This window comes from Neoarius graeffei, chromosome 5 (assembly GCF_027579695.1).
Source record: "Neoarius graeffei isolate fNeoGra1 chromosome 5, fNeoGra1.pri, whole genome shotgun sequence".
In the NCBI taxonomy this organism is placed as follows: Eukaryota; Metazoa; Chordata; class Actinopteri; order Siluriformes; family Ariidae; genus Neoarius; species Neoarius graeffei.
In genome coordinates this window covers 49515222-49535018 of record NC_083573.1, presented here as the reverse complement: position 1 = coordinate 49535018, position 19797 = coordinate 49515222, and the positions used below count along the sequence as shown (strand labels likewise).

The following is a 19797-nucleotide window of genomic DNA, read 5'->3' as shown; positions in this document are numbered from 1 at the left end:
AGGGAAGTTGATTTTGGAAAGCAAGCACACCTTGATGAAATTGCCAAAGTACAAGTTTGTTAATAATCGAGGGCATAACTCTGGTAAAATTTGCCCAAATTAAATGAAATTTCAATATGTGTATAACTGTCATATAACAAAGTCTTTTGCCAAGTTTGGTGAAATTCCTCCACAAATTGTGAGAGGAGTTGATTTCAGAAGGCAAGCGCACCTTCATGAAATTGTGAAAGTACGAAGTTGTTAATCAAGGGCCACAACTCTGGTAAAATGCGACTGAATTTAATGAAATTACAATATGCATAGTGCCGACATACAGCGATGACTTTTGCCAAGTTTGGTGAAATTCCTCCACAAATTGTGAAAGGAGTTGATTTCAGGAGAACATGTACCCTTGTGAAACTGTCAAAGTACAAGTTATTTAATCAAGGGTCAAAACTCTGGTAAAATTTTCACAAACGAAATTAAATCGCAATATGCGTATTACCATCATATAACAAGGCCTTTTGCCAAGTTTCAAGAAATTCGTCCAAAAATTGTGAGAGGAGTTGATTTCAGAAGGTGAGCACCCTTCCCGGGACGGACGGACGGCCATCGCCACGACATAATCCCCCTTTGGGCCTTTCGACCAGCGAGGGATAAAAACCTGGCCGTATCAAACAGCAGCAGAGTAGATGGATCTGGAGCCATGTGTGTGCAGGTGTGTATTCTTTGAATAAAGGTCATCCAGGAACTTCATGCTCATAATGAGCAAGACAAAAACACAAATCACTCCTCCAGCCTCGAACAGTGGTTTACTCTTTTCACAATCCACAACAGCTGCACTTCGGCCTTGAATGAAAATATATACGAGAATAAAAAAGACACACAAAGTGAAGGGGAAAACACTAAACCCTCTCAGTATGTCGCTGAAAGAGGGAGCGTGCTGTGAACGGAACAATCCGACACTACAGAGAAGGCATTTGAACTTTTGTTGACTTCTGCAGTGTTTACATAAGCTTTAGTGAGACAGTTTGCATATTTGGTCATGTGAGCTTATAAAGGACACATACAAACGTTCAGGAAGTAAGATATTCATGACATGTACCTATTGTGGATTTATAGCAGTTTATCAGTGCCATGGATATGACATTTAGGAGATCAAGAAAAGAAAAAAAAATCTTTTGCAGAAACCATTATGGGTTCACTCTTGTGAACTCTCCTGTCCAGCTCAAGCTGCAGTGTTGAAAACCAACAGGGTTTAGACCAGCACCCTCGGCCAGATTACCTACAACTGTGGGGTTGGCCACTCAGAGCGAAGTCCAGGTCGGGTCCAGCAGTCCAGGAGACGCTGCCAAACACAAGGACTCTGTATGCTCTCAGGAGGAAACCGTTCTCCAAACGGTGCGCACTACATCATCTGGTGCGCTATTCAGTTCCTAGGAAACTAGCTAGAGTCTTCGCCTTCCTTCAGGAACTGCTAGACACTGGAAATTCCCCATCTGCCTTGGAAGTGCATGTGGCGAGCATGGCGTCTCACTGGGGACTCATAAACTTTTCTCTAGGGAGCAAGTCGCCTTCATGTACCCCACTGCAAAAAGTGACAGCAAGTCAAAGTATCTTGAATTTAGTCAAATGTACCTAGTATTTCATATTATATATGATTACCACAAACCAAATATAAGATTGTTAAAACTATTTCTAGACTTTTTTTTAGACTATTCCGCACTACCTCATCTTAACAGCTGCTAGTTTGTTTATTCTGCTTATTTCATGTTTACCTGCTATACCTCAAGTGCCCTTGACTGTTTGGTTATTTGAACCAATTTGTGTGTGTGTGTGTGTGTGTGTATATGTATGTATGTATGTATATATGAGTGTTTAGTCTACGTCTAGTTCATATCTAGAGTGTTTATACTGTTTATATTGTCTGTCTGAGTGTTTAGTCTGTGTGTAGTTCTTATCTAGTGTTTACACTGTTTATATTGTCTGAGTGTTTAGTCTATGTCTTGTTCTTATCTAGTGTTTATACTGTTTATTTATACTGTTTATATTGTTTGAGTGTTTAGTCTATGTCTAGATCTTATCTAGTGTTTATACTGTTTATTTATACTGTTTATATTGTTTGAGTGTTTAGTCTATATCTAGTTCCTATCTAGACTGTTTATATTGTCTGTTTGAGTGTTTAGTCTATGTCTAGTTCCTATCTAGAGTGTTTATACTGTTTATATTATCTGTTTGAGTGTTTAGTCTGTGTGTAGTTCTTATCTAGTGTTTACACTGTTTATATTGTCTGAGTGTTTAGTCTATGTCTTGTTCTTATCTAGTGTTTATACTGTTTGTATTGTTTGAGTGTTTAGTCTATGTCTAGTTCCTATCTAGGGTGTTTATACTGTTTATATTGTTTGTTTTTTCAAATTATTCTATTTTTATTGATTGCATTGCCTGTTTGCACTGTGGGTCAGAGAGGACTGATATTTCATCTGTGCTGTATGTCGAGCATGTATAGCATGTCTGACCATAAAGTTGACTTGACTTTTTTTTATTTCAAGCTTGAAATAGTCTTATTCTATTGGCAGATAGTTTTGCTCATTTTAAGCAATTTTTATAAATAGAATAAGAAAATGTAAAGCTCTTGAAATACATTTAACAATCTCGTTTGGTTTATTGCAATCTTATAATAGGAAATACAAGATAAATTTTACTATATTCAGGATACTTTCACTTGGTAATCACAGGTGTCAGTTTTTTCAGTGCATACTGTACTTCTCCAAGAGCTTGGGCTGGGATCTCACAGTTATACTGGAGTCTTTCAAGTCTGTATATGATTTTTTTTTTGTTCATCCTGATGCCCTATAGGCTAACTGGTCTGTCAGTTGCCAGCATCACACACACTTAATCTACCGCCAGCTTGCTAGGCCTGTTGCAGCTTCACAACCATCCACACCTACGGTCAATTTAGAGCCACCAGTTAACCTAACCTGCATGCCTTTGGACTGTGGGGGAAACCGGAGCACCCGGAGGAAACCCACGCAGACACGGGGAGAACATGCAAACTCCACACAGAAAGGCCCTCGCTGGCCACGGGGCTCGAACCCGGACCTTCTTGCTGTGAGGCGACAGCGCTAACCACTACACCACCGTGCTGCCCTGTGTATGATGCCAGACTGAAATGGCTCTCTTTAAAATCTAGCTTTTTGCAAAGAGTGGGAGAACTGCAAGCCATGGTGGTAAACTTGCCTTGTACGTGTTGTGAGCTTTGCGAGTGGCTTGGGAGTGGCCTTGTGGTTCGACACAGACTTTCACTTACTTTTATTAAGCCACTGACTGACTTTGCCATGTTTCATGATGGGGAACTTCCAAAGCATTTGTTGTTTTGCCCTACATGCCCTTCAGTACTCTCTCTACCACATGGCAGAAATTCAATCATCAGAACAACTACACACCTACCAAGGAGAAAAGACATACGGATCTCTTCTGACTAAACAGAGACTGGCCCACTAAGTGATAGACACTGGCCTCGAGGCAGGCCGGATACCCTTCCCCTACCCTGACACATCCCTCTAAGAGGAATGTAGAGTGGGTATTACTTAGAGGAGTGCTGCTTTGAAGTCTGTACTGCTACTGCTGCCTGGGCATCACTGTGCACCTTCTCCATGGTCTACATCATCCCTCCCAGTGGCATGAATGGAGCAGTCATCTCTGAACGCCTTTCCAGTGAATCCTAAACATGCCTAGACACTTCCAGGTAAAGGATGGCTTATAGTCACTCATGAACTTTATTGAAAGTCTCAGCCTGCATATCGGTGGCGGCAGATGACCATCGCAACCAATGACGACTGCTTCATTGGGATGTGCAGAAACGGAGCTGGGCCGTGAGGCTCGCACCAGAGCTCCTCTCCTAATAAAGCGCCTTGCACAGTAAGGTAAGACAAATGATGTTGTGCCCCCGTCGTGTTGTCTCTCTGAAACTCCAGACCTGATGCCAAATGGTGCACAAAAGTGCCACAGACCTGATGGGTATAGAAGTTGCCCCACAACCGACTTGTCGAGTGATGCCATTTGAGTGGCTCTTCCGCATGCCATATGGTGGTGTGCCATTGACCCTGTTGGGTTCATCTGCCACATTGCACCGAAAAGCACCCTGCTGCCAGCGCCTTATTGGTGATGTACTATTTAACCCATAGCTGGAACCCAGGCAGGTGCTACCACTCCGGGTCAGAGCGGACCTGAGAGCAATGGTGATTAAGGGGTAACTCCACTTTCCCCAATACTCAAGTCCTCCCGGACCTGAGACTCACCACCGGTTGCAGTTTAAAGTCATACCCAGGACTAGAAAGTCTCAGCCTGCATATCTAGTAGGTCTTGGCAGTGTCCCAGATGAGACATGTCTGAATGGTCCTTCGCAAACTATTACACAGCTGTGGGATAGACTCTTGTCTGAAACAACTGAAATAGTAATTAATACTAAGAATAAGAAGAAAGAAATCCCTCCAAGCCAACCAGCCATACTGATGGGATTAAAAAGTATGACTGGATGATTGCATTTGGGACGCCTTCATATTTGATAACCATCAAATATTCAGCAGTGAGCTAATAACCTAGATTTATCTATAAAATGTCTCTCTCTCACACACACACAATCACTACCTAAGTAATGAAGCAGTCCGGTGAAAGGCTACTACTGCTAAATCTCAGAGATGAGCTCAGCCTCTCTCTGCTCATTACACACACAGTTTAATGAGGTCAAGCAGCCAGTACGTAAGACACCATACACACTGCACACCTACACTGTCTTGCACTCTCCATCAGTTCATTTATTAGACCTATGCATCATCTTCTTACACCATCTCTGAGTGTAACGACCTACATTGGGCAGTATTAGTAGGGGATCATCACTAAATAAGTGTGAACTATTTTTCAGAAAGACTCATGCTTGAAGATTCAGGACGCCCCAAAAGCAGAAAATCACTTTGAAAATGATGTGACATTTCTAAGTAACAGTAAAATCTTCTTGGGTCCATTTTACGCGAACGAAACTGAACAATTCATCAGAAAACCTAGACATAAAAACACTGTCATTAGAGATATTCTATTGTGTCTAATGTGTCTCACAAATCACAGTCCCATGTTTAAACAAGCTCCATGACACTAAAGCACATCTCGGAGGAAGCAAGCATGTTAAGTGTTCGATCTTACAGCTCGAGCGCGACTATATGTAGGTGACATACTTGGCAGAGGAGATGTGTAGGAGTAGACGCAGGCTCTGCGAGCCCAGCACAGGGGGAAGGGGCTGCATCCACTGCTCTCCATACGCTCGCCTCTTCCTCCTGTTCCTCCGCCTGGTTCTCTCTCCCAGGCCCAGCGGCTCTGTGGCTCCCCCTCACACACATGGGGAGCGGGGGGCCGCCCGGGCCCACCTTGGCCCTCTATGACCTCTGTGGTGCCAGCGGCAAGGTGGGGAGATGTGGCCGCCAGTTAACCAAGTAACCCTGATCGATGCTAGTGCAGAATAATTCCAGTAAGTGTAGCAAGATGAGAATGCCGGATAGGTAAATCAATACTGCTGGAGGAACACAAATTGAGTCGTCTAGATCACTGTGTGTATTCTATTCCAGTAAATCCAACAAGCTTTATGGAGAAATCCAACAACAGACAAGTGATAGTTGAAAAACTAATTCATAGACTGGAATAGAAATCCTCAAGCGATGTAATGCAGGTTCCTGGAGGACACCTTCTGTTGCAGTCCTTTCAGAGGTAATATCCAGAATGAAACAGAAAGCAACGCTGCAGAGAGAGAGAGAGAGAGAGAGAGAGAGAGAGAGAGAGAGAGAGAGAGTGTGTGTGTGTGTGTGTGTGTGTGTGTGTGTGTGTGTGTGTGTGTGTGTGTGTGTGTGTGTGTGAGAGAGCTTGGAAAGAGGAAGCGTGAGGAAAGGAGTGGGTGAGAAAGTGAAGGGTGGGGAGTGAGAGACTGAGAACGGATGAATCAAATCAGGACAGCTGAAAAAGTGGGAGGAGTTACCTAACCAATATGCTAATTTTTTTCAGCAAACTCTTCCGCTATTCGCTCAGTGTGAATGTTTTCAAACAGCATGGGATCAAGCCCGGTGGCTGCAGATCAGGTTTGATGAGTGCCCTTCACCGCACATCAGCACAATGACAACAAAACACATGTACAGAGATAAGATAAGATAAGATAAGATAAGATAAGATAAGATAAGATAAGAAGACCTTTACTATCCCACAATGGGGAAATTTCCAGTTGTTAAAAAATAAAAAAAAGAAGATTAAAAAAAAATTTTTTTTAAAAAGATGTTAAAAACAGTATCACGAAATTTACAGAAACTAACCTCATCTCATTATCTCTAGCTGCTTTATCCTTCTACAGGGTCGCAGGCAAGCTGGAGCCTATCCCAGCTGACTACGGGTGAAAGGCGGGGTACACCCTGGACAAGTCGCCAGGTCATCACAGGGTTGACACATAGACACAGACAACCATTCACACTCACATTCACACCTACGGTCAATTTAGAGTCACCAGTTAACCTAACCTGCATGTCTTTGGACTGTGGGGGAAACCGGAGCACCCGGAGGAAACCCACGCGGACACGGGGAGAACATGCAAACTCCGCACAGAAAGGCCCTCGCCGGCCACGGGGCTCGAACCCGGACCTTCTTGCTGTGAGGCAACAGCGATAACCACTACACCACCGTGCCGCCCAGAAACTAACCTTAAAGGGGACCAGAGGGCAATATATAGAGTAAATATAACAATAAAACACACATTAACGAACCTTATTCAAGACTTAGAAAAGTTTTTTGTTCTAAGGTTGGAAAGTTATAGTGTTTTGAAAGTAGCTCGAGCAAACTATTTCCGCAGTTTGAACAGCCCGCCATGATATTAATTTTATCCAATCAGAATGCACGTTCATTTTCTCTGCGTAACACTCATGACGTATGTATGTGCCCAGTTGTGTTGGCTCATTGAGGTTGGGAATAGCACGTGTGAAATACCTGTTTCTGCCTCTTGTGACGATTTCGCAAGTCCACGGGTGGCGCCTATCTCATTGCAGCAAATAAATTCTGCTGGACTCGTGAGCAACTCCACGTTACATTTTCCGCACGAGCACCACGCCGTGTCACCTGCACGCAGACGCTCTGCCCCACGCTCGCCATGCCCATGGTCAGCATCAGTCTCATCCTCGCCGTCATCCGAGCTTTCTTCTCTTCTTTCTTCATCACCGGAGTCGAGAGTACCTCTCCTAGGTTCAAACTGGTACCCTTCTAAGCCATAGCCTGCTTGCAGTGTGTCTTGCGGGATCTCTTCGTATGATTTGACAGAGCTGTCGCTTTCACTTGATGCGCCTGACGCCATGATTACACGCTTATCTCCTCTATTTCGGAGAGTTCCGCTAGTGCAGTGGGTAGCGCTGACGTCACGGTCTTTTAAAAATGGCGACTCTTGTGCGGTTTAGCGTATAAAGTATTATATTTACAATTACCAAGATATTTCGTTGCTTTCTAGTATATAAATTTGATAGAATACTTAAGAATACGTTACTTTGTCACATCAGCAACTATATACTGTATATTATATTTGGTACCCCTTTAACCATGACATTTCATTCAATTATTTAGGCTAATTTGATTATTTTCATACAGTACATTGTAGATGGGACGGCAATGTGGTGACTCTAAATTGACCGTAGGTGTGAATGTGAGTGTGAATGGTTGTCTGTGTCTATGTGTCAGCCCTGTGATGACCTGGCGACTTGTCCAGGGTGTACCCCGCCTTTCACCCGTAGTCAGCTGGGATAGGCTCCAGCTTGCCTGCGACCCTGTAGAACAGGATAAAGCGGCTACAGATAACGAGATGAGATAATATTTTTGCCTCATTTGTTTAACGGGGTTCTCTTTATCTACTTTTAGGACTTGTGTGAAAATCTGATGATGTTTTAGGTCATATTTATGCAGAAATATAGAAAATTCTAAAGGGTTCACAAACTTTCAAGCACCACTGTAGAGACAAACAACTATTCACACCTACAGTCAATTTAGAGTCACCAGTTAACCTAACCTGCATTTCTTTGGACTGTGGGGGAAACCGGAGCACCCGGAGGAAACCCACGCGGACACGGGGACAACTAGGCCTGTCACGATGATAAATTTTGTTGGACGATATACTGTCCCAGAAATTATTGCAATAAACGATATTATTGTTGACGTCTTTTCAAGACAATTTTATGCCACTAGTAAAATAATAATGATCATGCAAATACACCCTTTCAAAGAACAGTAAACTTTAATTAAGTCAACTTATTCAATTCAACAGTGGAACGTAAAAAAAAAAACATATATATATATATATATATATATATATATATATATATATATATATATATATATATATATAAATAACCTAAAGAAATAAAACAATCAAACAAAACCACTCACGACAAAAACAATACATAAAATACAATCTATGGCTCTTGAAAATTGCACGTAAGTAAATATGAACTTGGCCCAGGGTAATAAAAAGACATTCTTTTCTTCACAGGCAACATTCTGTCAATCCAGTTTCTCAAAGATTAGTACCCAGATAAACAAAAAGTGCAAAGTAACAATGTATTGCCAGCTGTCATTTGGATAAAAGTAACAACAATTAGAACGAGATAACATGTAGGCAAGGGCATACACTACCGTTCAAAAGTTTGGGGTCACTTTGAAATGTCCTTATTTTTGAAAGAAAAGCACTGTTCTTTTCAATGAAGATCACTTTAAACTAATCAGAAATGCACTCTATACATTGCTAATGTGGTAAATGACTATTCTAGCTGCAAATGTCTGGTTTTTGGTGCGATATCTCCATAGGTGTATAGAGGCCCACTTCCAGCAACTCTCACTCCAGTGTTCTAATGGTACAATGTGTTTGCTCATTGCCTCAGAAGGCTAATGGATGATTAGAAAACCCTTGTACAATCATGTTAGCACAGCTGAAAACAGTTGAGCTCTTTAGAGAAGCTATAAAACTGACCTTCCTTTGAGCAGATTGAGTTTCTGGAGCATCACATTTGTGGGGTCGATTAAATGCTCAAAATGGCCAGAAAAATGTCTTGACTGTATTTTCTATTCATTTTACAACTTATGGTGGGAAATAAAAGGGTGACTTTTCATGGAAAACACAAAATTGTCTGGGTGACCCCAAACTTTTGAACGGTAGTGTAGGTTTGGTACGGGTGGGGACAAAAACCCAATGCCAACCCACAGTGGCGCCAACTTCAGGTCAACATTAGAGGGTCACAATATTTTGCTCTGTTGTGTTCCACCAAAAGAGATCCATCATCTCTCCAAAGTCCAGACTTTTCAAATTTGAAGTTCAGAACTGTAGTAATTCATGAATAATAATAATAATAATAATAATAATATGCAATTCATTTGATTAATTGCAAATCTGACATGTGATGATTAACTCATTCTAACAGTTTGCAAATGTGTTTTACAAGCAAATAACGCATTGACTGTCGGGAGGGAGTGTGTTCTTTTCCCTCATAAATGGAAGTAAAACACATCCGGAGCCTTAAATACGGACATACACATACACATAAATACACATACGGAGCCACTGCGTTCCATGAGGCTGGCAGAGGGAGTCGGCTCTCTTCTGTGGGATCTTTTACTAGTTTTAGAATGCTAGTTTAAGCTGATATGTGATTGATCTAATGGTAAAACAGGACGAGGGCTCCAGAACTTTTTTGACATGTTGAAAGGTTACAGTTTTACTTGCCAACAGAATGTATCTGAATTCTGATTGGTTGTTGTATCTGAATTCTGATTGGTTGTTATATTATTGCCCTTTTGTTGTCTTCTTGAGTGGAGAGCGGAGGGAGAGGAGGGAGTCACAGGGGTCTACATAGAAAAGTTTTTAGCCACCGCTTTCAAATGAACCCCATCGAAAACTTCAGTTCAGCGTATGTATGTACTCGGTATGTGACGTTTTCAAAAGAGAGGCGGGAGTAACCACAAATTTCTGATCAAGAAGGCAGAGGCTGTTATGCTTATTACGTGAAAATGTTTTATTTGATTAAAAGCTGTCTGGGCCACGAACAATGTCCACATCACCATCGGGTTGTTGCTGTTTACATGTGTCACGAACTTGGTCAGGGCTCTGCAGGTCTTAACAGTCTGAGGTCCTGGGCCTGTCGGACACGCTGTGGCAGTCTGATAAACCTTGGCATTTTTAAGTATTTTATCTAACTAAAAACATCCATGCAAAAGTGACACACATGGTTATATTCTGGACGCCCTCAGCAATAATAATATGAGAGTAAAGTGAATGTAATGAAATTTGTTTTCATTTAAATTAAGTGCAAACACAACCTTACAAAACTATTTTCAGAGTCTTCAAACCTTGTAAAAAAAAAAAAAAAAACCACACTATAAATATATCTGCACAAGACTTTTGAAGTCTGAACCTTGTAAACCTAGGTGTTGGCTACATAAAAGTAAGAACGGCATTCAGAAATGTTCTGTAGTTTCAATACTAATTGTAGAAACTTCAGACTACCTTTGTTTTCTCCAAAGCCAGTTGCCCTTTCAAATGAATATTGATGAGGTAGGTGTAATTCACCTGTAATCCCCCCTCCCCCCCATCACTGTCAATAGTCCATTTGTCAAAGACAAAGGCCCTGGCCCCTGTACCTCCCTGCCCCCACACCTCTCTGCTTGGAAAGTTACTGCAAAGAAAAGAAGCCCTAAAAGCCAAAGCTATCACATACCCCTTTTCCACCAAACCAGTTCCAGGGCTGGTTCGGGGCCAGTGCTTAGTTTAGAATAGGGATGGCAAAAACTAAAAAAAATCTTGACCGACCACCGAGCCTCATTAGCCGGTTAAAGTCAGTTAACCTATGAGGGATGCAAACGGCACGCCTTTTGGCGGATGCCGCCTTTTTCACGGCTGAATTGTGCAGATCTGATTTTTTTTTTTGGGGGGGGCCGTTGGAGTGTCTGAATAATTTCAACAGCATTTGCTTATTTAGTAATTTTAATACAGAATTTACTCTGATGAAATTATTCAGACACTCCAATGCCCCCCCTAAAAAAAATCGGATCTGCACGATTCAGCCGTGAAAAAGTCGGCATCTGCGCCTTTAGTTTGTGTGGAGAGATATGATCTGCAATAACATGCATTGTTGGCTACAGACCGAAACATACTTTCAGAATGCACTGGCCAAGGCAGGACTAAACTCCATGTGCCTTCTAATAATAATTTAAAAAAAAAACAGAATAGTAATTTGTAAGCTAAAAAGCCTGTGTCTACACTTTTCTCTCGCCGAGTGGCAGCTGTTTTCAACTGGGGCGGGAGGGCGGGACATGACTGAATGGGTGTTTCTGATTTGTCAGCTGTCTTCAACTGGGGCGGGAGATGACTGAATGGGTGTTTCTGATTTGTCAGCTGTCGTCCTTACACCGCATGGCATGCCCCAAGCATTTACAACACAGAATTCCAGGTTCTCCGCTCCAAAATCGGCAGCTTCAAAACAATTGATTTTTTTTTTAACCGACAACCAAAAAAAAATTAACCAGTTGACGTTGATTTGGTCAACCACCGGTCAAACGGTCATCGGTTAACATCCCTAGTTTGGAACCGGGTTTTCTGTTTCCACTGACAAAGAACTGGCTCTGGACCAGAAAAAACGGTTCCAGGGTAGCACCTGCTTTTTGCTGGACTAGAGGAAAGAACTGCTTACGTCAGCGAGGGGGGGGGAGTTATTAAGACCAACAACAATAGCAAGACCGTGAGAGGGCGCCATTTTTAAATAAGCGACGAGATATCATGGATGCAGTAAAGCAGCAGTCATCCATTATTGTTGTTGTTGTTGCTGCTTCTTCTTCATCTTCTCCGTGTTGCTGTTGCTTCAATGTTCGCGCCAAGGTTTATGCAAACGCAGCGACGTAACTGATGTATACAGCGACGTAATGACGTGGCTCCCCTTAGCACCCCGAGCTATGGAAAAGCAAACTGGTTCTCAGCTGGTTCGCAAGTTGAACGAGTTGTGAACCAGCACCAGCACTGGAAGTGATTTGGTGGAAAAGGGGTATAGGGTATAGGGAAAAGGGTCACAGATTCACATATTCTGGCTTCTTCTAAATCTTATAATAAATATGCTCTCTTCAATTGGCGGCACGATGGTGTAGTGGTTAGCACGGTCGCCTCACAGCAAGAAGGTTTTGGGTTTGAACCCAGTGGCCGACAAGGGCCTTTCTGTGTGGAGTTTGCATGTTCTCCCTGTGTCTGTGTGGGTTTCCTCCGGGTGCTCCCGTTTCCCCCACAATCCAAAGACATGCAGGTTAGGTTAATATGGGATGGCCTTGGGCTGAGGTGCCCTTGAGCGAGGCACCTAACTCCCAACTGCTCCCCGGGTGCTGTTAACACGGCTGCCCACTGCTCTGGGTATGCGTATGTGCTCACGTGTGTGCATGTGTGTGTTCACTGCTTCAGATGGGTTAAATGCAGAAAGGAAATTTCACAAGTGTGTGATGAATAAAGTTGTGCTTTCTTTCTTTTCAACTGTAAGATAACTCAATAAAATGTTCAATAGCTAATGATCATCCCTGGATTGTGTCTCTCTGCTGTCAGTCCTCATCGCAGTCCTCATCTGGATGCCAAGCATCATAACAGCTCCTGTCAGGTTGAAGGCAAAGGAAAACATCACATGTTTTGCACTTCCACAGGGTTTTTGTTTTCCTTCCCTGCAACCTGCAGTACACACAGGCTCTGCGACCATCACCGGCCCTATTCCCATTTGTGTTCAGCTCAATCCCACAAACTGGCTTGTGAGCCTTGCCAACTTTCTTCAGAGGAGCCTTTGGGGCCTCAAAGTTTCTCAGGCTCTGTCCACACGGCAACGGATTCAGGTGAATCTGATAAAATTGTTTATTTTTTCAGCCTGGCGTCCACACGGCACCGGCGTTTTGGGTGCCTCAAAACGATATTTTTTGAGAACGGGTTCCAGAGTGGAAAAATCTGGCAACAGCGCCGTTGCGAAGTCGTCTGGATGAGTAGAACGGATTTGTTTACGATGACGTCACAACCACATGACTAGAACAAGCAGCACTCTCGCTGTTTTGTATGAACCACTGCATTGCATTCACTTTTGTATACAGCTTTTCTTTTAAATAAACAAGTAACTGAACCATTTCTTGAATTTCTTTTTTTTATTGGATAAGACTGCTTTTCAAAATGTTCACACACAATATAAAAAGTTATATAAATTATATAAAAATGCTTTTCAAAATGTTCACACACAATATAAAAAGTTATATAAATTATATAAAAATGCTTTTCAAAATGTTCACACACAATAAGAAAATTAAGTTATATAAAACTATGCACACTAATAAAACTAATTTGTACACACAGAAGGCACGATTTCCTCGCGTAGTCGCAGCCATCTTCTTGTTGTTGTGTGTTTGTTCCTGTGAGTGCTTCACGTCAGGTAGAAGAAGGGGTTTATGCGCATGCGTCCTACTTCTTCTATTGTTCTGGTGTCTCCGATGGGACCGTCTTACAGCGCACGTAGAGGTGTGGCATGTGTATTGCATCGTTTTCAGCAAGCGTTGCGTTGCCATATGTACCTGATATTTTACTGATCCGTTGTCCATGTGGACGCGATATTTTTTTAAATAAAATCTCGTTGCCATTGTCGTGTGGATGTAGCCTCAGTTGGTATGGAAACAAGTGAACACGTGCACTTGTTTATACCGGTGAAATGGGGCGTGTTCTCACCTCCCCTTGCTACACAATGAGCGAATGATGACACTGATGTTCCATGCGCTTAACATGTGAATAGCTGATGGGTGTGTCATTAAGAGGCTGCTGCTGGCTGAAGTACTGAAATTCGTAAGATTTGTTTTTACTCTTTTGACAAAGTGCTAAAGATAAACGTTGTTTTAACCTCCTAAGGCCCAAGCTGTTTTTTTACATGCATTTTTTATTTCTCTTTGCTATTTGGGCTTATTAGAACCTGATTAGAATAAAAACTAAGCATCATCTTTTGATAAGATGTACTTTTAGAGAAAAAGTATGTCCACATATGTGGATTCTTGTTCCGAATTTCCATAAAGTGCTGTCCACGCATGGGACCGCTAAGCCCTAGGAGGTTAAAGACATATATATTTAAAAACTAGAAGATTCAAGGTTTCTAGTGGTGTTACTTGAATGTTTCTAGCACAAAAACTCGCGGAGCTTTAGATGTGTGTTTACTAACAGTCCTAAAAGTCCCCTGTGGGGGGGTCGGTGACCTGAGAGTGTCTGAAGCACTTCAAATTAAGGGTTAGCGGGCTGCTAAAGTTTGCAGGCACTTCACAAGCAAGACTAGGTGCAATATTAGCCAACATTAGCACAATGTGATGTCATTTAATAATGTCTTTGTGACCTTAATGAACACCAGTTGCTGTCATTATCAAGTCAGATTGTTATTTAGATGCCACACAAACTTAAAAAAGTGTCATATTTGTATGTTGTCGTTTTGACACACTGAATACGAACTGTTGTTAACCGATTAATTTTACGAGATAATCTAATGTTACATTCCTCAAGGACAGCTTGCTAGCTAGCAGCCGATCACTGCACTGCAACCGCACTTGCTAATTGACATGGTAGCCAAACTTGCTTGCTGTTTTCGTGACCACGCCCCGAGAGCGAATATTCATGAGTGAATTTTGCATGGTGTTTGGCCTAGTGGAAACCTACAGTAAACCATTTGTGTACCGCGCACGGAGCGTGATTTTTTTTTTTTTTAACTTCAATCAGAAATATTAGTAGGGACTTATCAGCCGTCGTTTGATATTGGTAGGGACACACCCATACCCAATTCTACGCCTATGGTCTGTACAACGGAGCAACGTGTTGTTGTCTTTTCCCCATTCAATGGATCCCCTGGCTGGATAACTGTTGCATGCTGGGAGGCCCCGCCTCTCACAGAGAGCCACGTGAGACGACAGAAAACAGCACGGTGTTTAATTCAAGCAATAGGTCAAGCTCATACTCTGGTGACTTCCCTATGTAGATGTACAGCGCGTAAATGCCAAAATCGCGGTAAAAAAAATTACCAAGTTAATTTACCGTACGATTAGTCGGTATATCGCGACAGGCCACGGGACAACATGCAAACTCCACACAGAAAGCCCCTTGTCAGCCACTGGGCTCGAACCCAGGACCTTCTTGCTGCGAGGCAACAGTGCTAAGCACTACGCCACTGTGCCATCAGGTCATACCAAAGACCATGATAAAAATGGTACCTACTGCCATCTGGCAAGGCACGCTGCAATACAGATGCAAGTGGGGAGTCAAACTCTTGCGGTTACCAGAGGTCCAGCTCCCCACTGTAACCCTAGCTGTATAATAGGCAAGAGGCCGAGGGCTATAGAAGCGGAGCTCGGTGCCGCCCAATGCATCTTAAGGGCCTGGTTAGTACTGGGATGGGAGACTGCCTGGGAAGGCCAGGTGCTGGCATGGGAGGGACTTTGACTTTTCACAATGTCAGTGGCTATGTCACAGCAAGTAGGTTCTGAGTTTGAACCTTTGTGTCAACTAGGACCTTTCTGTGCGGAGTTTGCATGTTCTCCTCATACCTGTGTGGGCTTCCTCCCACAGTCCAAAGACATGAGGATTAGATCAAGTGGCGATTATAAGTTGCCCGTAGGTGTGAATGCGAATGGCTGGCTCTCTGTGTGAGCCCTGCAATAGACTGGCAAACTGTCCAGGGTGAACCTACTTACACTTGTTTGGCTTGGTACTGTAAGGTACTATATTCAATAACAGTGGTGTACCATTAAAGATGATTAAAATGCTTATCCCTTGCTAATCATTATTTGTTTAACAACTGATTATTGATCGTACGTAACGTGTATGCGATGTCAAACAGAAGCTTACAAAGGAAGAAATCTGGTTGAAGCTTTTGCAGGAATCACAGCAAATCACAAGCGCGCTCCTCTAAATGATACGCCTTCAAAGTGGCCTTAAAAGGACTTATGGTCATTACAGAGCAATCATAGTGTATCGCTCATACAAAGATCTACATGGGAAGTACGACGAAGAACAGTGTCTTATGATGCAGCTTTCTAAACTGTCTACGTTAACACGAGGCTTGAAATGAGAGGACGCTCATGCTGGCCTTTACGCTCACATTTGACCAATACAGCTTGGCTAAAACTGATGAAGGCAGATGAAGTAATCAATGGATTACATCAGTGATTCTCAGAGTGAGAACAGGCAGTGAAGTATAGCCACGAGGTCTTTTTCACGACAGCCATTCTCAAAGCTTTTACATGCATTACTGAGTTCTTATACTAATAATCCTTTGACCTGGTCACATGATTTGAATGGGTTGAATTGAAAAACCTTTAAAGAAATAAATAAATGAGTAGGCTGAGAAAGAAGGTCATATTAAAACTAATGTGGTCTGTCCGTGGAAAGTTCAGGAATAGAAAGCTTTATGGCTCCTAGAAGTACTTAAATGTGTACAATTTGTCTAATGTCCATCAAATAAATCTGTACTGAAAAAGAGTCCATAGAATTGAATTTAACTTCAGGTGGCCCTGGCTACAAAAGTCTGAAAACCCATGAACTGGTTAAATGAATTAATTTGAAATAGAAATGAAACGATGTCCCCACACGTCTCTCTGACTAACAAGACACACGTTAAGAAATAACATGACAGAACGTGCTGTTATACAGTGGTGCTTGAAAGTTTGTGAACCCTTTAGAATTTTCTATATTTCTGCATAAATATGACAAAAACATCATCAGATTTTCACACGAGTCCTAAAAGTAGATAAAGAGAACCCAGTTAAACAAATGAGACAAAAATATTATACTTGGTCATTTATTTACTGAGGAAAATGATCCAATATTACATATCTGTGAGTGGCAAAAGTATGTGAACCTTTGCTTTCAGTATCTGGTGTGACCCCCTTGTGCAGCAATAACTGCAACTAAACATTTCTGGTAACTGTTGATCAGTCCTGCACACGGCTTGGAGGAATTTTAGCCCATTCCTCCGTACAGAACAGCTTCAACTCTGGGATGTTGGTGGGTTTCCTCACATGAACTGCTCGCTTCAGGTCCTTCCACAACATTTCGATTGGATTGAGGTGGGGTTTACATTAGACCGTATCAGCGGATCATCAGATTAACGTTTTTAAAACGATTAGCGTGCACACAGCAATGCCAATACACGATTCGCGTGCACACAGCAACGCCAATACACGGATACGCTCGGCTCCGCAGGCATCCTGCGCTCCAAATCACTCCGCCCTGAACAGCGAGTGCCCTCTGGAGGGTGCGCACTCCGGCCCTGCGCAGCTCACAGAGCGCGCGAGTGGAGCGCACGAGCAGTGATTCGGGACTGAGCCGCTGTGTGTGTGATCCAGTGCATATCGGGCATGCGCGTCACTTACCACTTGCAAGTGGAAGGATGGCAAGCCTAAAGACAATCATAACTACACAATGGGCAGTATTTGCATCAGTATTTGCAGTATTTTCATACTTTTATACTCTTTAATGAAAGGTGATACAAGGCAGAAGTCCGCGCCGTTTTTCAGCAGTCGCGTCACATGACCAACGCCAGCGAATCAGGAAGGTGGATGTCACAGTGACGTTGTCCAATGACGACGCCAGCTAGAGCTCAGCACAGCGTATCCGCGTATTCTCAATGCTTACACAGCACCGGACCAGACACGATCTGGATTGAATACGTGGACCCTGGCGGATTCCCGTTTCCCGGCGTTTTAATGTAAACGGACAGTGCATCCGCGAAGAAAACGAGACAGATACGGTCTAATGTAAACTTGGCCTAAGTTCAGGATTTTGACTTGGTCATTCCAAAACACTAACTTTATTCTTCTTTAACCATTCTTTGGTAGAACGACTTGTGTGCTTAGAGTCATTGTCTTGCTGCATGACCCACCTTCTCTTGAGATTCAGTTCATGGACAGATGGCCTGATGTTTTCCTTTAGAATTCGCTGGTATAATTCAGAATTCATTGTTCCATCAATGATGGCAAGCCATCCTGGCCCAGATGCAGCAAAACAGGCCCAAACCATGATACTACCACCACCATGTTTCACAGATGGGATAAGGTTCTTATGCTGGAATGCAGTCTTTTCCTTTCTCCAAACATAACGCTTTTCATTGAAACCAAAAAGTTCTATTTTGGTCTCATCCGTCCACAAAACATTTTTCCAATAGCCTTCTGGCTTGTCCACGTGATCTTTAGCAAACTACAGATGAACAGCAATGTTCTTTTTGGAGAGCAGTGGCTTTCTCCTTGCAACCCTGCCATGCACACCATTGTTGTTCAGTGTCCTCATGAACATTAGCCAATGTGAGAGAAACCTTCAGTTGCTTAGAAGTTACCCTGGGGTCCTTTGTGACCTCGCTGACTATTATACACCTTGCTCTTGGAGTGATCTTTGTTGGTGAACCACTCCTGGGGAGGGTAACGATGGTCTTGAATTTCCTCCATTTGTACACAATCTGTCTGACTGTGGATTGGTGGAGTCCAAACTCTTTAGAGATGGTTTTGTAACCTTTTCCAGCCTGATGAGCATCAACAACGCTTTTTCTGAGGTCCTCAGAAATCTCCTTTGTTCGTGCCATGATACACTTCCACAAACATGTGCTGTGAAGATCAGACTTTGATAGATCCCTGTTCTTTAAATAAAACAGGGTGCCCACTCACACCTGATTGTCATCCCATTGATTGAAAACACCTGACTCTAATTTCACCTTCAAATGAACTGCTAATCCTAGAGGTTCACATACTTTTGCCACTCACAGATATGTAATATTGGATCATTTTCCTCAATAAATAAATGACCAAGTATAATATTTTTGTCTTATTTGTTTAACTGGGTTCTCTTTATCTACTTTTAGGACTTGTGTGAAAATCTCATGATGTTTTCAGTCATATTTATGCAGAAATATAGAAAATTCTAAAGGGTTCACAAACTTTCAAGCACCACTGTACGTAAATAATACCTGCTGGGGTGGTGTGAATATGTGCCAAAGTGATGTTTTATTTATATTTATATTTAATGTTAGATTTGAGAATTCAACCACTGTGTCGTATAAACTAATTTACAGTGGGGAAAATAAGTATTTGATACACTGCCGATTTTGCAAGTTTTCCTACTTACAACGAATGGAGAGGTCTGTAATTTTTATTGTAGGTACACTTCAACTGTGAGAGACAGAATCTAAAAAAAAAAGTCCAGAAAATCACATTGTATGATTTTTAAATAATTAATTTGCATTTTATTGCATGAAATAAGCATTTGATACAATAGAAAAACAGAACTTAATATTTGGTACAGAAACCTTTGTTTACAGTTACAGAGGTCAGACGTTTCCTGTAGTTCTTGACCAGGTTTGCACACACTGCAGCAGGGATTTTGGCCCACTCCTCCATACAGATCTTCTCCAGATCTTTCAGGTTTCGGGGTTGTCACCGGGCAATACAGAGTTTCAGCCCCCTCCAAAGATTTTCGATTGGGTTCAGGTCTGGAGACTGGCTAGGCCACTCCAGAACCCTGAAATGCTTCTTACGGAGCCACTCCTTAGTTGCCCTGGCTGTGTGTTTCGAGTCATTGTCATGCTGGAAGATCCAGCCACCCACGACCCATACTGATTTGATTTTCTGGATTTTTTTTTTTAGATTCTGTCTCTCACAGTTGAAGTGTACCTACGATAAAAATTACAGACCTCTCCATTCTTTGTAAGAGGGAAAACTTGCAAAATCGGCAGTGTATCAAATACT

General features: G+C 42.4%; 1 protein-coding gene across 8 annotated transcripts in view; it reads right to left on the bottom strand.

Annotated features, from left to right (window-relative positions):
- Positions 1 to 19797, bottom strand: part of ptk2ab (protein tyrosine kinase 2ab) — a 251570-nt gene that overhangs the window by 164810 nt on the left and 66963 nt on the right. The window contains exon 1 of one of the 8 annotated variants that reach the window (XM_060921910.1): positions 5208 to 5791. The exons of 6 other annotated variants lie outside the window; for them this stretch is intronic. In XM_060921910.1, coding sequence (XP_060777893.1) covers positions 5208 to 5289 — 82 coding nt within the window. In that variant the 5' untranslated portion in view covers positions 5290 to 5791. Of the gene's footprint in view, positions 1 to 1264; positions 1369 to 5207; positions 5792 to 19797 lie in introns of those variants that run through there. One more of the 8 variants, XM_060921915.1, reaches the window with a different exon arrangement.